Source organism: Mobula birostris, chromosome 15 (genome assembly GCF_030028105.1).
Source record: "Mobula birostris isolate sMobBir1 chromosome 15, sMobBir1.hap1, whole genome shotgun sequence".
In the NCBI taxonomy this organism is placed as follows: Eukaryota; Metazoa; Chordata; class Chondrichthyes; order Myliobatiformes; family Myliobatidae; genus Mobula; species Mobula birostris.
This window is the reverse complement of record NC_092384.1, coordinates 83,993,170-84,007,572: the sequence shown is the minus strand read 5'-3', so window position 1 is coordinate 84,007,572 and position 14,403 is coordinate 83,993,170. Positions and strand designations below refer to the sequence as shown.

At 48.1% G+C, this 14,403-nt stretch overlaps 1 protein-coding gene across 4 annotated transcripts in view; it reads right to left on the bottom strand.

Moving 5' to 3' along the window:
• Nucleotides 1-14,403, bottom strand: part of lrp3 (low density lipoprotein receptor-related protein 3) — a 67,667-nt gene that overhangs the window by 10,598 nt on the left and 42,666 nt on the right. For 3 of the 4 annotated variants that reach the window (XM_072280028.1, XM_072280026.1, XM_072280027.1), the window contains 3 exons: nucleotides 11,564-11,772; nucleotides 2,228-3,314; nucleotides 1,682-1,814 (listed from right to left, as the gene is read on the bottom strand). In XM_072280028.1, coding sequence (XP_072136129.1) covers nucleotides 1,682-1,814; nucleotides 2,228-3,314; nucleotides 11,564-11,772 — 1,429 coding nt within the window. The remainder of the gene's footprint in view (nucleotides 1-1,681; nucleotides 1,815-2,227; nucleotides 3,315-11,563; nucleotides 11,773-14,403) is intronic. The other variant, XM_072280029.1, reaches the window with a different exon arrangement.

Sequence of the window (14,403 nt, the reverse complement as noted above, 5' to 3'; positions counted from 1 at the left end):
GTGGTATTCCCAGGGGGTCTGTGCTGGGACCGATTCTTCTTACATTATATGTCAATGATTTGGATGATGGAATTGATGGTTTTGTTGTAAAGTTTACAGACGATATGAAGATGGGTTGAGGGGCAGGTAGTTTTGAGGAAGTAGAGAGGCTAAAAGAGGACTTAAGGCAGATTAAGAGAATGGGCAAAGAAGTGGCAAATGGAATAAAGTGTTAGGAGGTGTATGGTCATGCACTTTGGCAAAATAAATTAAAGGCTTGACTATTTTCTAAATGGAGAGAAAGTAGAAAAAAAATGAGGTGCAAAGGGACTTGGGAGTCCTTGTGCAGGATTCCCTAAAGATTATTTTGCAGTTTGAGTCTCTGGTGAGGAAGGCAAATGCAATATTAGCATTCATTTCAAAAGGACTGGAATATAAAAGGAAGGATGTAATGTTGAAAATTTATAAAACACTGGTGAAGCCTCACTTGCAGTATTATAAGCAGGTTTGGACCCCTTATCTGAAACTGGAGAGGATTCAAAGGAGGTTCATGAAAGTGATTCCAGGATTGAATGGCTTGTCATATGAAGAACATATGATGGCCCTGGGCCTGTATTCACTAGAATTCAGAAGAATGAGGGGTGACCTCATTGATATCTATTGAATCAGGCATCCGTTAGTCTTGTGAGACCATGGATTTGCGCCTTGGAAGGTTTCCAGGGCGCAGACCTGGGCAAGGTTGTATGCAAGGCCAGCAGTTGCCCATGCTGCAAGTCTCCCCTGTCCACGCCACCGATGTTGTCCAAGGGAAGGGCACAAGGGCCAATACAGCTTGGCACCAGTGACGTCGCAGAGCGATGTGTGGTTAAGTGCCAAGGACACAACACGCTGCCTCAGTTGAGGCTCGAACTAGCAACCTTCAGATCACTAGACCGACGCCTTAATCACTTGGCCACCTATTGAATGGTGAAAGGCTTTAATAGAGTGGATGTGGAGAGGATGTTTCTTATGGTGGGAGAGTCTAAGACCAGAGGACCCAGCCTCAGATTAGAGGGGTGTCCCTTTACAAATGAGATGAGGAGGAATTTCTTTAGCCAGAGAGTGGTGACTCTGTGGAATTCTTTGCCACAGGTGGCCATAGAGGCTAAGTCATTATGTATATTTAAGGCAGAGGTTGATAGATTCTTGACTGGTTAGGGCATGAAGGGATACAGGCAGAAGGCAGGTGATCGGGGCTGAGAGGAACATGGTGAAATGCAGAGTAGTTGCGATGGGTCAAATGGCCTAATTCTGCTCCTATATCTTATGGGTTAATAAGTTATGAAAATGCCAGGTTGGAGCTAGAAACTTGGGACATTTGTGGACTGCTTCCAGCACAACCTCAGACAGTGCTGGTCGTTGATGCAAACGATGCATTTCACCCTATATTTCAATGTTTTGATGTTAAATAAAGCTCATCTTTATCTTCAATCCCTGCCCAGTGTAATGTTCCTCACTCTAGCATCTCTGTCAAATCCCAGATCTCAGCCTCTCTCAGGACAATTCTTATCACTCTATTGTGTTTAATTTCCTTCGCCCACCTGAACACAGTCCTTCTCGCTTTGGATTCCCCATGGTGTCAAACACTGGGAGATGCAGACTGACCTGATACCCCTATGGGTGTGTCCTTAAAGGTGGAGGGTAGAAACAGCTGTGGGCTTACCTGAGAGGGGTTATAGATGGGAAAGTCATCCACAGGGGGAATAAGCCCCTGGGCAATCAGCTGACCATAGGAGGGAGGGGCCTCTCGCTGCACTATGTCTGCCTCCAGACGGGTCATTGGGGTGTCAAAGGCCCTAAAAGGACGAGAGATGAACAGCACTTCATTAACATGACCATGTCAAAGTGTACGTCGTGGAGATCCCAAGGAGATGGTACCATCCACCACAGACATCCCAAGGAGACAGTACCATCTGTCCCGGAGATCCCAAGGAGACAGGACCTTCCTTCACAGAGATCCTGAGGAGACAGGACCATCCTTCCCGGAGATCCCAAGGAGACAGTACCGTCCGTCCCGGAGATCCTGAAACAGTATCGTCCATCACAGAGATCCCGAGGAGACAGTACAGTCTGTCCCAGAGATCCCAAGGAGATGGTACAGTCTGTCCCAGAGATCCCAAGGAGACAGTACCGTCCATCCTGGAGATCCCGAGGAGATGGTACCATCTGCCTTGGAGAGGGGTAGGGAGGTGGGGAGGGATGAGGGTACCTGTACTCGCGGCTACGTAGGGAATAGAGTTTGAAGGCACAGCCCAGGGCAATGACCAGCAGCAGCCCACACACCAGGCTACCGATCAGGGCAGCGGTGATCACCTTCCGGGGTACCACCACCAGGCAGTTCTGCTCATCGCTGCCGTCCGGGCAGTCCTCCTGACCGTCACAGCGCCACTCTTCAAAAACGCAGGTCTGGCTGCCGCAGTGGAAATTGCCAGGCTGACAGGTGAAGCAGTTGTATTCGTCGGTGCCAGTGGGGCAGTTCTTACGGTTGTTGCAGCGGCCGCTGGGAGGGTAGCACATGCTACTGCTGCTGTCACAGGGGTACTCTCCCTGCCCACAGCGCCCACAGCCCTCCTCATCCTTCCCATTGGGGCACTGCCACCAGCCATCGCAGCGCTGGTCATCGGCATAACACCCTCCGTCCTGCCCGCACGGATGCTCTTGCGGTAGGCAGTATCCCTTCACCTGGTAGGTGGCGTTAAAGCCGTGCCCCACACTGCCTGGCTCGGCATGGTAGGAGACGGTCATCTGTCCACCAGATGTCTCCACGGTAACGGGCCTTCGGTTGTTACGGAAGTTGGCCTCGCCCAGCAGCCGGCGGAAGTCGGTGGCTGTGCCATCATATATGCGGACCCAGTCATTGTAGGAGAGCTGTAGGGTGAGCTGCAGCACCAGGTGCCTGCTGTCCTGCGTGTCCACCACCCACGTGCAGTCCAGAGCCGCCCCATCCCGCTGCCAGCGCAGGAAGTCCGGGGAGGCAAACGACCCGTAGAAATTGCCCAGTCTCTTGCCGCAGCTGATGTCGGGGCAGTTCGCTTCGTCCACCCCCTCGTCACAGTCCTGGCTGCTGTCACACCGCACTTCAACCGGGAGGCACCGTGCCCTTCCCCTGACCGTGCACCGGAACATTCCATCAGGGCAGGCGAGTGGTGCAGTCGGGGTAGGGGGCAGCTGGCACTCCTGCTCATCGGAGCCATCTCCACACTCGTACATCCGGTTGCAACGCCAGGCGCTGAGGATACACTTGCCGTTCCGGCACAAAAACTCGTCAGACTTGCACTGGTCCTGTGACAACTTCCCTGAGACAGAGAGACAGACGTCATTGTGTAGCCAAGGCACCTACTTCTCCCCTCCTCCCTTCTTCCCCCTCCCCTCAGTCACATTCCACACTGGACCACAGCCATAGTGCCTGCTCCCCCCTCCCTCTCTTATCCCTACTCACACCAGTTCCCCTTTCACAGTGACGGATCAGTGATTATAAACATGATTCTGACTCTCCTGTGTTGTGTGAGTGTGACAGAGTGAGTGTGTGTGTGCGTGTGTGTGTGTGTGTGTGTGTGTGTGTGTGTATGCGTGCATCCGTTGAGGGAGAGCGGGAGGGGAGGGACAGAGAGATAGCTGGTAGTTCCTCACTGCCATCTCCAGACAAGAAACCTCATTTTCCACATAATCAAATCTTTTCAAAACCTTGCACAGCAGAATAAAACAAATGAAATGCAGAGATCTTGCTCAGTCATGGAGTTAGGCTGAAGAATGACAAACAGATTTCAACTTAGTCTAAGTGCAAGGTGATGCATTTTGAACATTCATACCAGGGACCGTGAGTGGCTGGGCACTGACGTACACCGACATACCAGGGTAGGATCTGCACCGTGAGTGGCTGGGCACTGACGTACACCGACATACCAGGGTAGGATCTGCACCGTGAGTGGCCGGGCACTGACGTACACCGACATACCAGGGTAGGATGTGTACAGTGAATGGCCGGGCACTGACGTACACCGACATACCAGGGTAGGATGTGGACAGTGAATGGCCGGGCACTGACGTACACCAACATACCAGGGTAGGATGTGTACAGTGAATGGCTGGGCACTGACGTACACCGACATACCAGGGTAAGATGTGGACAGTGAATGGCCGGGCACTGACGTACACCGACATACCAGGGTAGGATGTGTACAGTGAATGGCCGGGCACTGACGTACACCGACATACCAGGGTAGGATGTGTACAGTGAATGGCCGGGCACTGACGTACGCTGACATACCAGTGTAAGTGAGTACACTTATTTTTCCTGTTTCATTCCTGTAGAAATAGTTAGCATGCCTGCAGTGTTAGTGCTTTGTTCAGGGTGTCAGATGTGGGAATCCTGGGAGACCTCCAGCCTCCCTGACGGCCACATCTGCACCAGGTGCACCGAGATGCAGCTCCTCAGAGACCGTGTTAGGGATCTGGAGCTGCAGCTTGATGACCTACTGCTTATCAGGGAAAGTGAAGAGGTGATAGACAGGAGCTACAGGGAGGTAGTCATCCCGAGGCTACAGGGGTCAGAAAACTGGGTCACTGTTAAGAGAGGGAAGGGAAATGCTCGGATAGTGGAGAGCACACCTGTGGCTGTCCCCCTCAGCAACAAATATCTTGTTCTGGATGCTGTTGAGGGGGATGACCTGACGGGGGATGCCCATGGTGACCAGGTCTCTGGCACTGAGCCTGGCGCTGTTGTGCAGGAGGGAAGGAGGGAGAAGAGAAATGCGGTAGTCGTGGGGGATTCCATAGTCAGGGGAACAGACAGGAGATTCTGTGAGCCTGACAGAGATACCCGCATGGTGTGTTGCCTCCCAGGTGCCAGGGTACGGGGTGTCTCGGATCGGGTCCTGAATATTCTAAAGGGGAGGGTGAGCAGCTAGTTGTCTTGGTACATGTTGGTACCAATGACATAGATAGGACAAAGGAGGAGGTCCTGGAGAGAGATTTCCAGGAGTTAGGAAGGAAGCTGCGAAGCAGGATCTCCAGGGTAGTAATCTCGGGATTGCTACCTGTGCCACGTGCTAGCGAGGGCAAGAATAGTAGGATCAGGCAGATGAATGCGTGGCTGAGAGACTGGTGCAGAGGGCAGGGCTTCAGATTCTTGGATAATTGGGATCTCTTCTGGGGGAAGTATGACCTGTGCAAAAAGGACAGGTTACATCTGAACCCGAAGGGGACCAATATCCTGGCGGGAAAGTTTAATAGAGCTGTTAGGGAGGGTTTAAACTAATTTGGCAGGGGGATGGGAACCAGAATGATAGAGCGGAGGAAGGGGAAAACAGAAATAAATCTAAGATAGTGAGCAGTAAAGATGTCAGGAAAGACAGGCAGGTGATGGGGCAAATTTGTAGCCATTGGGATGAGTTGCAGTGCAATAAAGTTGCAGTGACATCAAAGCAAAAAGTATCAAATACTGGTCTTAAGGTGTTGTACATAAATGTACACAGCATAAGGAATAAGGTGGATGATCTTGTTGTACAGTTACAGATTGGCAGGTATGATATTGTGGCCATCACTGAGACCTGGCTAAAGGATGCATGTCTCTGGGAGCTGAAAGTCCAAGGATACACGGTGTATCGGAAGGATAGGAAGGTAGGCAGAGGGGGAGGTGTGGCTTTATTGGTAAGAAATGATATTAAATCATTAGAAAGAGGTGATACAGGATCGGAAAGTGCAGAATCTTTATGGGTTGAGCTAAGAAATCGCAGGGGTAAAAGGACCCTGATGGCAGTTATTTATAGGCCTCCAAACAGCTGCAGGGATGTGGACTACAAATTACAACTGGAAATAGAAAAGGCTTGTCAGAAGGCCAGTGTTATGAAAATTGTGGGGGATTTTAACATGCGAGTAGATTGGAAAAATCAGGTCAGCACTGGATCTCAAGAGCGAGAATTTGTAGAATGTCTGCGAGATGGCTTTTTAGAACAGCTTGTTGTTGAGCCCACAAGGGGATCGGCTGTACTGGATTGGGTATTGTGTAATGAACCGGAGGTGATTAGAGAGATTGAGGTGAAGGAACCCTTAGGAGACAGTGATCATAACATGATTGAGTTCACTGTAAAATTAGAAAAAGAGAAGCCGAAATCTGATGTGTCGGTATTTCAGTGGAGTAAAGGAAATTACAGTGGCATGAGAGAGGAACTGGCCAAAGTCAACTGGAAAGAGACATTGGCGGGAAAGACAGCAGAGCAGCAGTGGCTGGAGTTTATGCGAGAAGTGAAGAAGGTGCAAGACAGGTATATTCCAAAAAAGAAGAAATTTTCGAATGGAAAAAGGATGCAACCGTGGTTGACAAGAGAAGTCAAAGCCAACGTTAAAGCAAAAGAGAGGGCATACAAGGAAGCAAAAATTAGTGGGAAGAGAGAGGATTGGGAAGTTTTTAAAACCTTACAAAAGGAAACCAAGAAGGTCATTAAGAGAGAAAAGATTAACTATGAAAGGAAGCTAGCAAATAATATCAAAGAGGATACTAAAAGCTTTTTCAAGGATATAGAGTAAAAGACAGGTGAGAGTAGATATAGGACCGATAGAAAATGACGCTGGAGAAATTGTAATGGGAGATGAGGAGATGGCAGAGGAACTGAACGAGCATTTTGCATCAGTCTTCACTGAGGAAGACATCAGCAGTATACCGGACACTCAAGGGTGGCAGGGAAGAGAAGTGTGCGCAGTCACAATTACGACAGAGAAAGTACTCAGGAAGCTGAATAGTCTAAAGGTAGATAAATCTCCTGGACCAGATGGAATGCACCCTCGTGTTCTGAAGGAAGTAGCTGTGGAGATTGCTGAGGCATTAGCGATGATCTTTCAAAAGTTGATAGATTCTGGCATGGTTCCAGAGGACTGGAAGATTGCAAATGTCACTCCGCTATTTAAGAAGGGGGCAAGGAAGCAAAAAGGAAATTATAGACCTGTTAGCTTGACATCCGTGGTTGGGAAGTTGTTGGAGTCGATTGTCAAGGATGAGGTTACAGAGTACCTGGAGGAATATGACAAGATAGGCGGATCTCAGCATGGATTCCTTAAAGGAAAATCCTGCCTGAAAAACCTATTACAATTTTTTGAGGAAATTACCAGTAGGCTAGACAAGGGAGATGCAGTGGATGTTGTATATTTGGATTTTCAGAAGGCCTTTGACAAGGTGCCACACATGAGGCTACTTAACAAGATAAGAGCCCATGGAATTACGGGAAAGTTACATACATGGATAGAGCGTTGGCTGATTGGCAGGAAACAGAGAGTGGGAATAAAGGGATCCTATTCTGGTTGGCTGCCGGTTACCAGTGGTGTTCCGCAGGGATCAGTGTTGAGGCCGCTTCTTTTTACATTGTACATCAACGATTTAGATTATGGGATAGGTGGCTTTGTGGCTAAGTTTGCTGACGATACGAAGATAGGTGGAGGGGCCGGTAGTGCTGAGGAAACGGAGAGTCTGCAGAGAGACTTGGATATATTGGAAGAATGGGCAGAGAAGTGGCAAATACATAGAAACATACATAGAAAATAGGTGCAGGAGTAGGCCATTCGGCCCTTCGAGCCTGCACCACCATTTATTATGATCATGGCTGATCATCCAACTCAGAACCCCGCCCCAGCCTTCCCTCCATACCCCCTGACCCCCGCAGCCACAAGGGCCATATCTAACTCCCTCTTAAATATAGCCAATGAACTGGTCTCAACTGTTTCCTGTGGCAGAGAATTCCACAGATTCACCACTCTCTGTGTGAAGAAGTTTTTCCTAATCTCGGTCCTAAAAGGCTTCCCCTCTATCCTCAAACTGTGGCCCCTCGTTCTGGACTTCCCCAACATCGGGAACAATCTTCCTGCATCTAGCCTGTCCAATCCCTTTAGGATCTTATACGTTTCAATCAGATCCCCCCTCAATCTTCTAAATTCCAACGAGTACAAGCCCAGTTCATCCAGTCTTTCTTCATATGAAAGTCCTGTCATCCCAGGAATCAATCTGGTGAACCTTCTTTGTACTCCCTCTATGACAAGGATGTCTTTCCTCAGATTAGGGGACCAAAACTGCACACAATACTCCAGGTGTGGTCTCACCAAGGCCTTGTACAACTGCAGTAGTACCTCCCTGCTCCTGTACTCGAATCCTCTCGCTATAAATGCCAGCATACCATTCCCCTTTTTCACCGCCTGCTGTACCTGCATGCCCACTTTCAATGACTGGTGTATAATGACACCCAGGTCTCGTTGCACCTCCCCTTTTCCTAATCGGCCACCATTCAGATAATAATCTGTTTTCCTATTTTTGCCACCAAAGTGGATAACTTCACATTTATCCACATTAAATTGCATCTGCCATGAATTTGCCCACTCACCCAACCTATCCAAGTCACCCTGCATCCTCTTAGCATCCTCCTCACAGCTAACACTGCCACCCAGCTTCGTGTCATCCGCAAACTTGGAGATGCTGCATTTAATTCCCTCATCCAAGTCATTAATATATATTGTAAACAACTGAGGTCCCAGCACTGAGCCTTGCGGTACCCCACTAGTCACCGCCTGCCATTCTGAAAAGGTCCCGTTTATTCCCACTCTTTGCTTCCTGTCTGCTAACCAACTCTCCACCCACACCAATACCTTACCCGCAATACCGTGTGCTTTAAGTTTGCACACTAATCTCCTGTGTGGGACCTTGTCAAAAGCCTTCTGAAAATCCAAATATACCACATCCACTGGTTCTCCCCTATCCACTCTACTAGTTACATCCTCAAAAAATTCTATGAGATTCGTCAGACATGATTTTCCTTTCACAAATCCATGCTGACTTTGTCCGATCATTTCACCGCTTTCCAAATGTGCTGTTATCACATCCTTGATAACTGACTCCAGCAGTTTCCCCACCACCGACGTTAGGCTAACCGGTCTATAATGAAGTACAATGTTGGAAAGTGTATGGTTATGCACTTTGGCAGAAGAAATAAACGGGCTCATTATTATTATAATGGGGAAAGAATTCAAAGTTCTGAGATGCAACAGGACTTAGGAGTCCTCGTACAGGATACCCTTAAAGTTAACCTCCAGGTTGAGTCAGTAGTGAAGAAGGCGAATGCAATGTTGGCATTCATTTCTAGAGGAATAGAGTATAGGAGCAGGGATGTGATGTTGAGGCTCTATAAGGCGCTGGTGAGACCTCACTTGGAGTACTATGGGCAGTTTTGGTCTCCTTAATTAAGAAAGGATGTGCTGACATTGGAGGGGGTACAGAGAAGATTCACTAGAATGATTCCGGGAATGAGAGGGTTAACATATGAGGAACGTTTGTCCACTCTTGGACTGTATTCCTTGGAGTTTAGAAGAATGAGGGGAGACCTCATAGAAACATTTCGAATGTTAAAAGGCATGGACAGAGTGGATGTGGCAAAGTTGTTTCCCATGATGATGGAGTCTAGTACAAGAGGGCATGACTTAAGGATTGAAGGGCACCCTTTCAGAACAGAAATGCGAAGAAATTTTTTTAGTCAGAGGGTGGTGAATCTATGGAATTTGTTGCCACGGGCAGCAGTGGAGGCCAAGTCATTGGGTGTACTTAAGGCAGACATTGATAGGTATCTGAGTAGCCAGGGCATCAAAGATTATGGTGAAAAGGCGGGGGAGTGGGACTAAATAGGAGAAAATGGATCAGCTCATGATAAAATGGCGGAGCAGACTTGATGGGCCGAATGGCCTACTTCTGCTCCTTTGTCTTATGGTCTTATGGTGTACTGTGAATGGCCAGGCACTGACGTACACCGACATACCAGGGTAGGATGCGCACAGTGAATGGCCGGGCACTGACATACACCGACATACCAGGGTAGGATGCGCACAGTGAATGGCCGGGCACTGATGTACACCGACATACCAGGGTAGGATGTGCACAGTGAATGGCCGGGCACTGACGTACACCAACATACCAGGGTAGGATGTGCACAGTGAATGGCCGGGCACTGACATACACCGACATACCAGGGTAGGATGCGTACAGTGAATGGCCGGGCACTGACGTACACCGACATACCAGGGTAGGATGCGTACAGTGAATGGCCGGGCACTGACGTACACCGACATACCAGGGTAGGATGCCCACAGTGAATGGCCCGGCACTGACGTACACCGACATACCAGGGTAGGATGCCCACAGTGAATGGCCCGGCACTGACGTACACCGACATACCAGGGTAGGATGTGCACAGTGAATGGCCGGGCACTGACGTACACCGACATACCAGGGTAGGATGCGTACAGTGAATGGCTGGGCATTGAGGTACACTGACATACCAGGGTAGGATGCGCACAGTGAATGGCCGGGCACTGACGTACACCGACATACCAGGGTAGGATGCCCACAGTGAATGGCCGGGCACTGACGTACACCGACATACCAGGGTAGGATGTGTACAGTGAATGGCCGGGCATTGAGGTACACTGACATACCAGGGTAGGATGCGTACAGTGAATGGCCGGGCACTGACGTACACCGACATACCACGGTAGGATGCGTACAGTGAATGGCCGGGCACTGACGTACACCGACATACCAGGGTAGGATGTGCACAGTGAATGGCCGGGCACTGACGTACACCGACATACCAGGGTAGGATGTGCACAGTGAATGGCCGGGCACTGACGTACACCGACATACCAGGGTAGGATGCTTACAGTGAATGGTCGGGCATAGTTTGCTGAAAAAAGCCACACGTTTAGCACACTGGTCCTCGTTGTCAGGGCTTCGAGTTTGGGAGTTGGGACATTATATAAGTTATTGGTGAGACTGTACTCTGAGTATTGTGTAAAATTTTGGTCACCCTGTGATAGGAAAGATATTGCAGGAGACGTTTATGAGGCTGATGTCTGGACTAGAAGCCCTTTTTATAGGGAGAGGTTGGCAATGTTGGATCTTTATTCAGGTGTACAGGAGAGTGAGGGGTGACCTCATACAAGTTTATAAAATTATGCAGTTCAGGGTATATGTGAGGTGGATGGTGATAGCCTTTTCCCCAGGGTTGGGGAGTCCAAAACTAGAGAGCATAGATACAAGGGGGGAGAGACTTAAAAGAGACCTAAGAGGTAAGTTTTTCCACAGAGGATGAATGAGCTGCCACAGGAAGAGGTCGAGGTTGGTACAATTGCAACACTTAAGAGGCATTTGGATAGGTACATGGAGGGGAAGTGCTTGGAGCATTATGGGCCAAACATGGGCAACTGTGACTGGCATGAAACAGTTGGGTCGAAGGGCCTGTTTCTGTGCTGTATGAATCCATGACTCTTAAAGCTACGTCTCAAGCCACCTCTGCATTCGGTGCAATCTTTGTTGAAGCACCATGACAGACACTTCGCAGTATGGTCAGCCGCTTCCTGTACTCGCTCTCTCAGTCCTTAGGGGTCACAGCCAGGAGCTGCACTCTCAGACGGTGATACCAGAGCCACCACCCCTCTACCCATTCCTGCACGCCTCAACCCTCACCCCTCTACCCGCACCAGCTGAGGGCAGAATCAGGTCACATGGTGGTGACAGTACCTCGGACATAAGAGAGCCGGAATCCACGGGCATGCCCAGAGCTGGAGCGGTCGGAATGGAAGGAGATCCAGACATGGTCCCGAGTGGAGATGAAGGGCTGAGGAACGTGGGAGCCACACAGTCGGTGCTCCTCTCGATCTGAGGCTGGACCGATTATCAGCCAGTCCACTGAGCACTTGTGCGAACTCTCCAAGTCGAAGTTCTGAAAACTACAAAACACAGAGCGAGTCATCTCCCTGTAATGGACAGCTCTATGTAGTGCCAACTCTCTTCCCGGGACACAGGAGCTGCAGGCATGGCCAGAACCCTCCGTCACACTATTTGCCTGGGAGGAGACAGACAGCGACAATGAGGGTCTGGAGATCAGGGACCCAACGTCTGAGAGTCCAGAGCAAAAATGGCGATGGGCAGATTTGCAATGGCTTTGCCAGGTCCTAATAATGTTGCTAGTTTTAAATTCTCAGATAGTGTTTCAAATTTTCTCATCAGGAATTTCAGTACAAGCTATCTTAAGCATTTATATTTACTGTGTTTTTTTAAATGATTATGTTCTTTATCTTACTGTACATTTTTGTGCTGCATTGGATCTATAGTAACAATTATTTTGTTCTCATTTACACTTGTGTACTGGAAATAGTCAGGTGCCTGCAACCTGTGTCAGAGTCCGAGGCCACGGACTTGAGGCCCAGAGTCAGCCTTTCCTGGAGTTGGAGGAGGCACGTGTGTGTGTACGTGACTGCATGTCTGTACGCTCGCGCACGTGTGTGTCCTTGTCTCCTGCCAATCAGCCACTACTTTATCCATGCTAGAATCTTTCATGTAATACCATGGGTTTGTAACTTGTTAAGCAGCCTCATGTGTGGCACCTTGGGAGCAGAGTGTTCAAGGTTACACATTATATCAGAGGGATAGGAAGGTAGGCAGAGGAGGTGGCATGGCCCTATGGGTAAAGAATGGCATCAAATCATTAGAAAGATGTAACATAGGATCGGAAGATGTTGAATCCTTGTGGGTTGAGTTAAGAAACTGCAAGGGTAAAAGGATCTTGATGGCAGAAATATACAGGCCTCCAAACCGTTACTGGGATATTGTCAGAAGATTACAACGGGAAATAGAAAAGGTGTGTCAAAAGGGCAATGTTTGGTAATGGATTCAAGACACTGAATTTGTTCAATGCCTACAAGATGGCTTTTTAAAGTAGCTTGTCATTGAGCCTACTTGAGGATCAGCTATATTGGATTTGATGTTCAGTATTGAACCGGGCGTTATTAGGGAGCTTAAGGTAAAGGAACTCTTAGGAGACAGTGATCACAATATGATTAAATTCAACTTGAATTTGATAGAGAGAAAGTAAAGTCTGATGTAGTGGTATTTCAGAGAAGTAAAGGGAATTACAGTGATATGAGAGAGGAGTTGCCCAAAGTAAATTGGAAGGAGAAACTGCAAAAGGTGACAGGAGAGCAGAATGGTTTGTGCTTTTGGGAAAAATGAGGAAGGTGCAGGATAGATGTATTCCAAAAAACAAAGAGATACTCAAATGGCAAAGTAGTACCACCTTGACTGACAAGGGAAGTCAAAGCTAACGTAAAAGCAAACGGGCATACAACAAAGCAAAAAATTAGAAGGAAGATAGAGGATTGGGAAGCTTTTAAAAACCTACAGAGAGCAACTAAAAGAGACATTAGGAAGGAAAAGATGAAGTATGAAAGCAAGCTAGCAAACAATATCAAGGTGGATAGAAAATCTTTTTCAAGTATATCAAAAAAATAAGAAAGAGCTGAGAGTGGATATAGGACTGCTGGAAAGAGGCCAGAGAAATAATAATGATGGACAAGGAGAAGGCAGATAAACTAAATGAGAATTTTGCATCAGTCTTCACTGTGGAAGATACTAGCAGAGTGCCAGTTTTTGAAGTGTGTGAGGGAAGAGCAGTTACTATTACAACGGAGAAGGTGCTCAAAAAGCTGAAAGACCTAACGATGCATAAGTCACCTGGACCAGATAAACTGCAGCCTACGATTCTGAAAGAAGGCAGCAATAGAGATTGTGCAGATATTAGTAATGATTTTTCAAAAATCACTGGACTCTGGATTGGAGAGTGGCTCATGTTGTTCTGTTGTTTAAAAAAGGATCGAAAAGTAATCCGGGAAATTATAGGCCGGTGAGTTTAACGTCGGTAGTAGGTGAGTTATTGGAGGGAGTACTAAGAGACAGAATCTACAAGCATTTGGATAGACAGGGGCTTATTAGGGAGAGTCAACATGGCTTTGTGCGTGGTAGGTCATGTTTGACCAATCTATTGGAGTTTTTCGAGGAGGTTACCAGGAAAGTGGATGAAGGGAAGGCAGTGGATATTGTCTACATGGATTTCAGTAAGGCCTTTGACAAGGTCCCGCATGGGAGGTCAGTTAGGAAAATTCAGTCGCTAGGTATACATAGAGAGGTGGTAAATTGGATTAGACATTGGCTCAATGGAAGAAGCCAGAGAGTGGTGGTAGAGAATTGCTTCTCAGAGTGGAGGCCTGTGACTAGTGGTGTGCCACAGGGATCAGTGCTGGGTCCATTGTTATTTGTCATCTATATCAATGATCTGGATGATAATGTGGTAAATTGGTTCAGCAAATTTGCTGATGATACAAAGATTGGAGGTGTAGTAGACAGTGAGGAAGGTTTTCAGAGCCTGCAGAGGGACTTGGACCAGCTGGAAAAATGGGCTGAAAAATGGCAGATGGAGTTTAATACAGACAAGTGTGAGGTATTGCACGTTGGAAGGACAAACCAAGGTAGAACATACAGGGTTAATGGTAAGGCACTGAGGAATGCAGTGGAACAGAGGGATC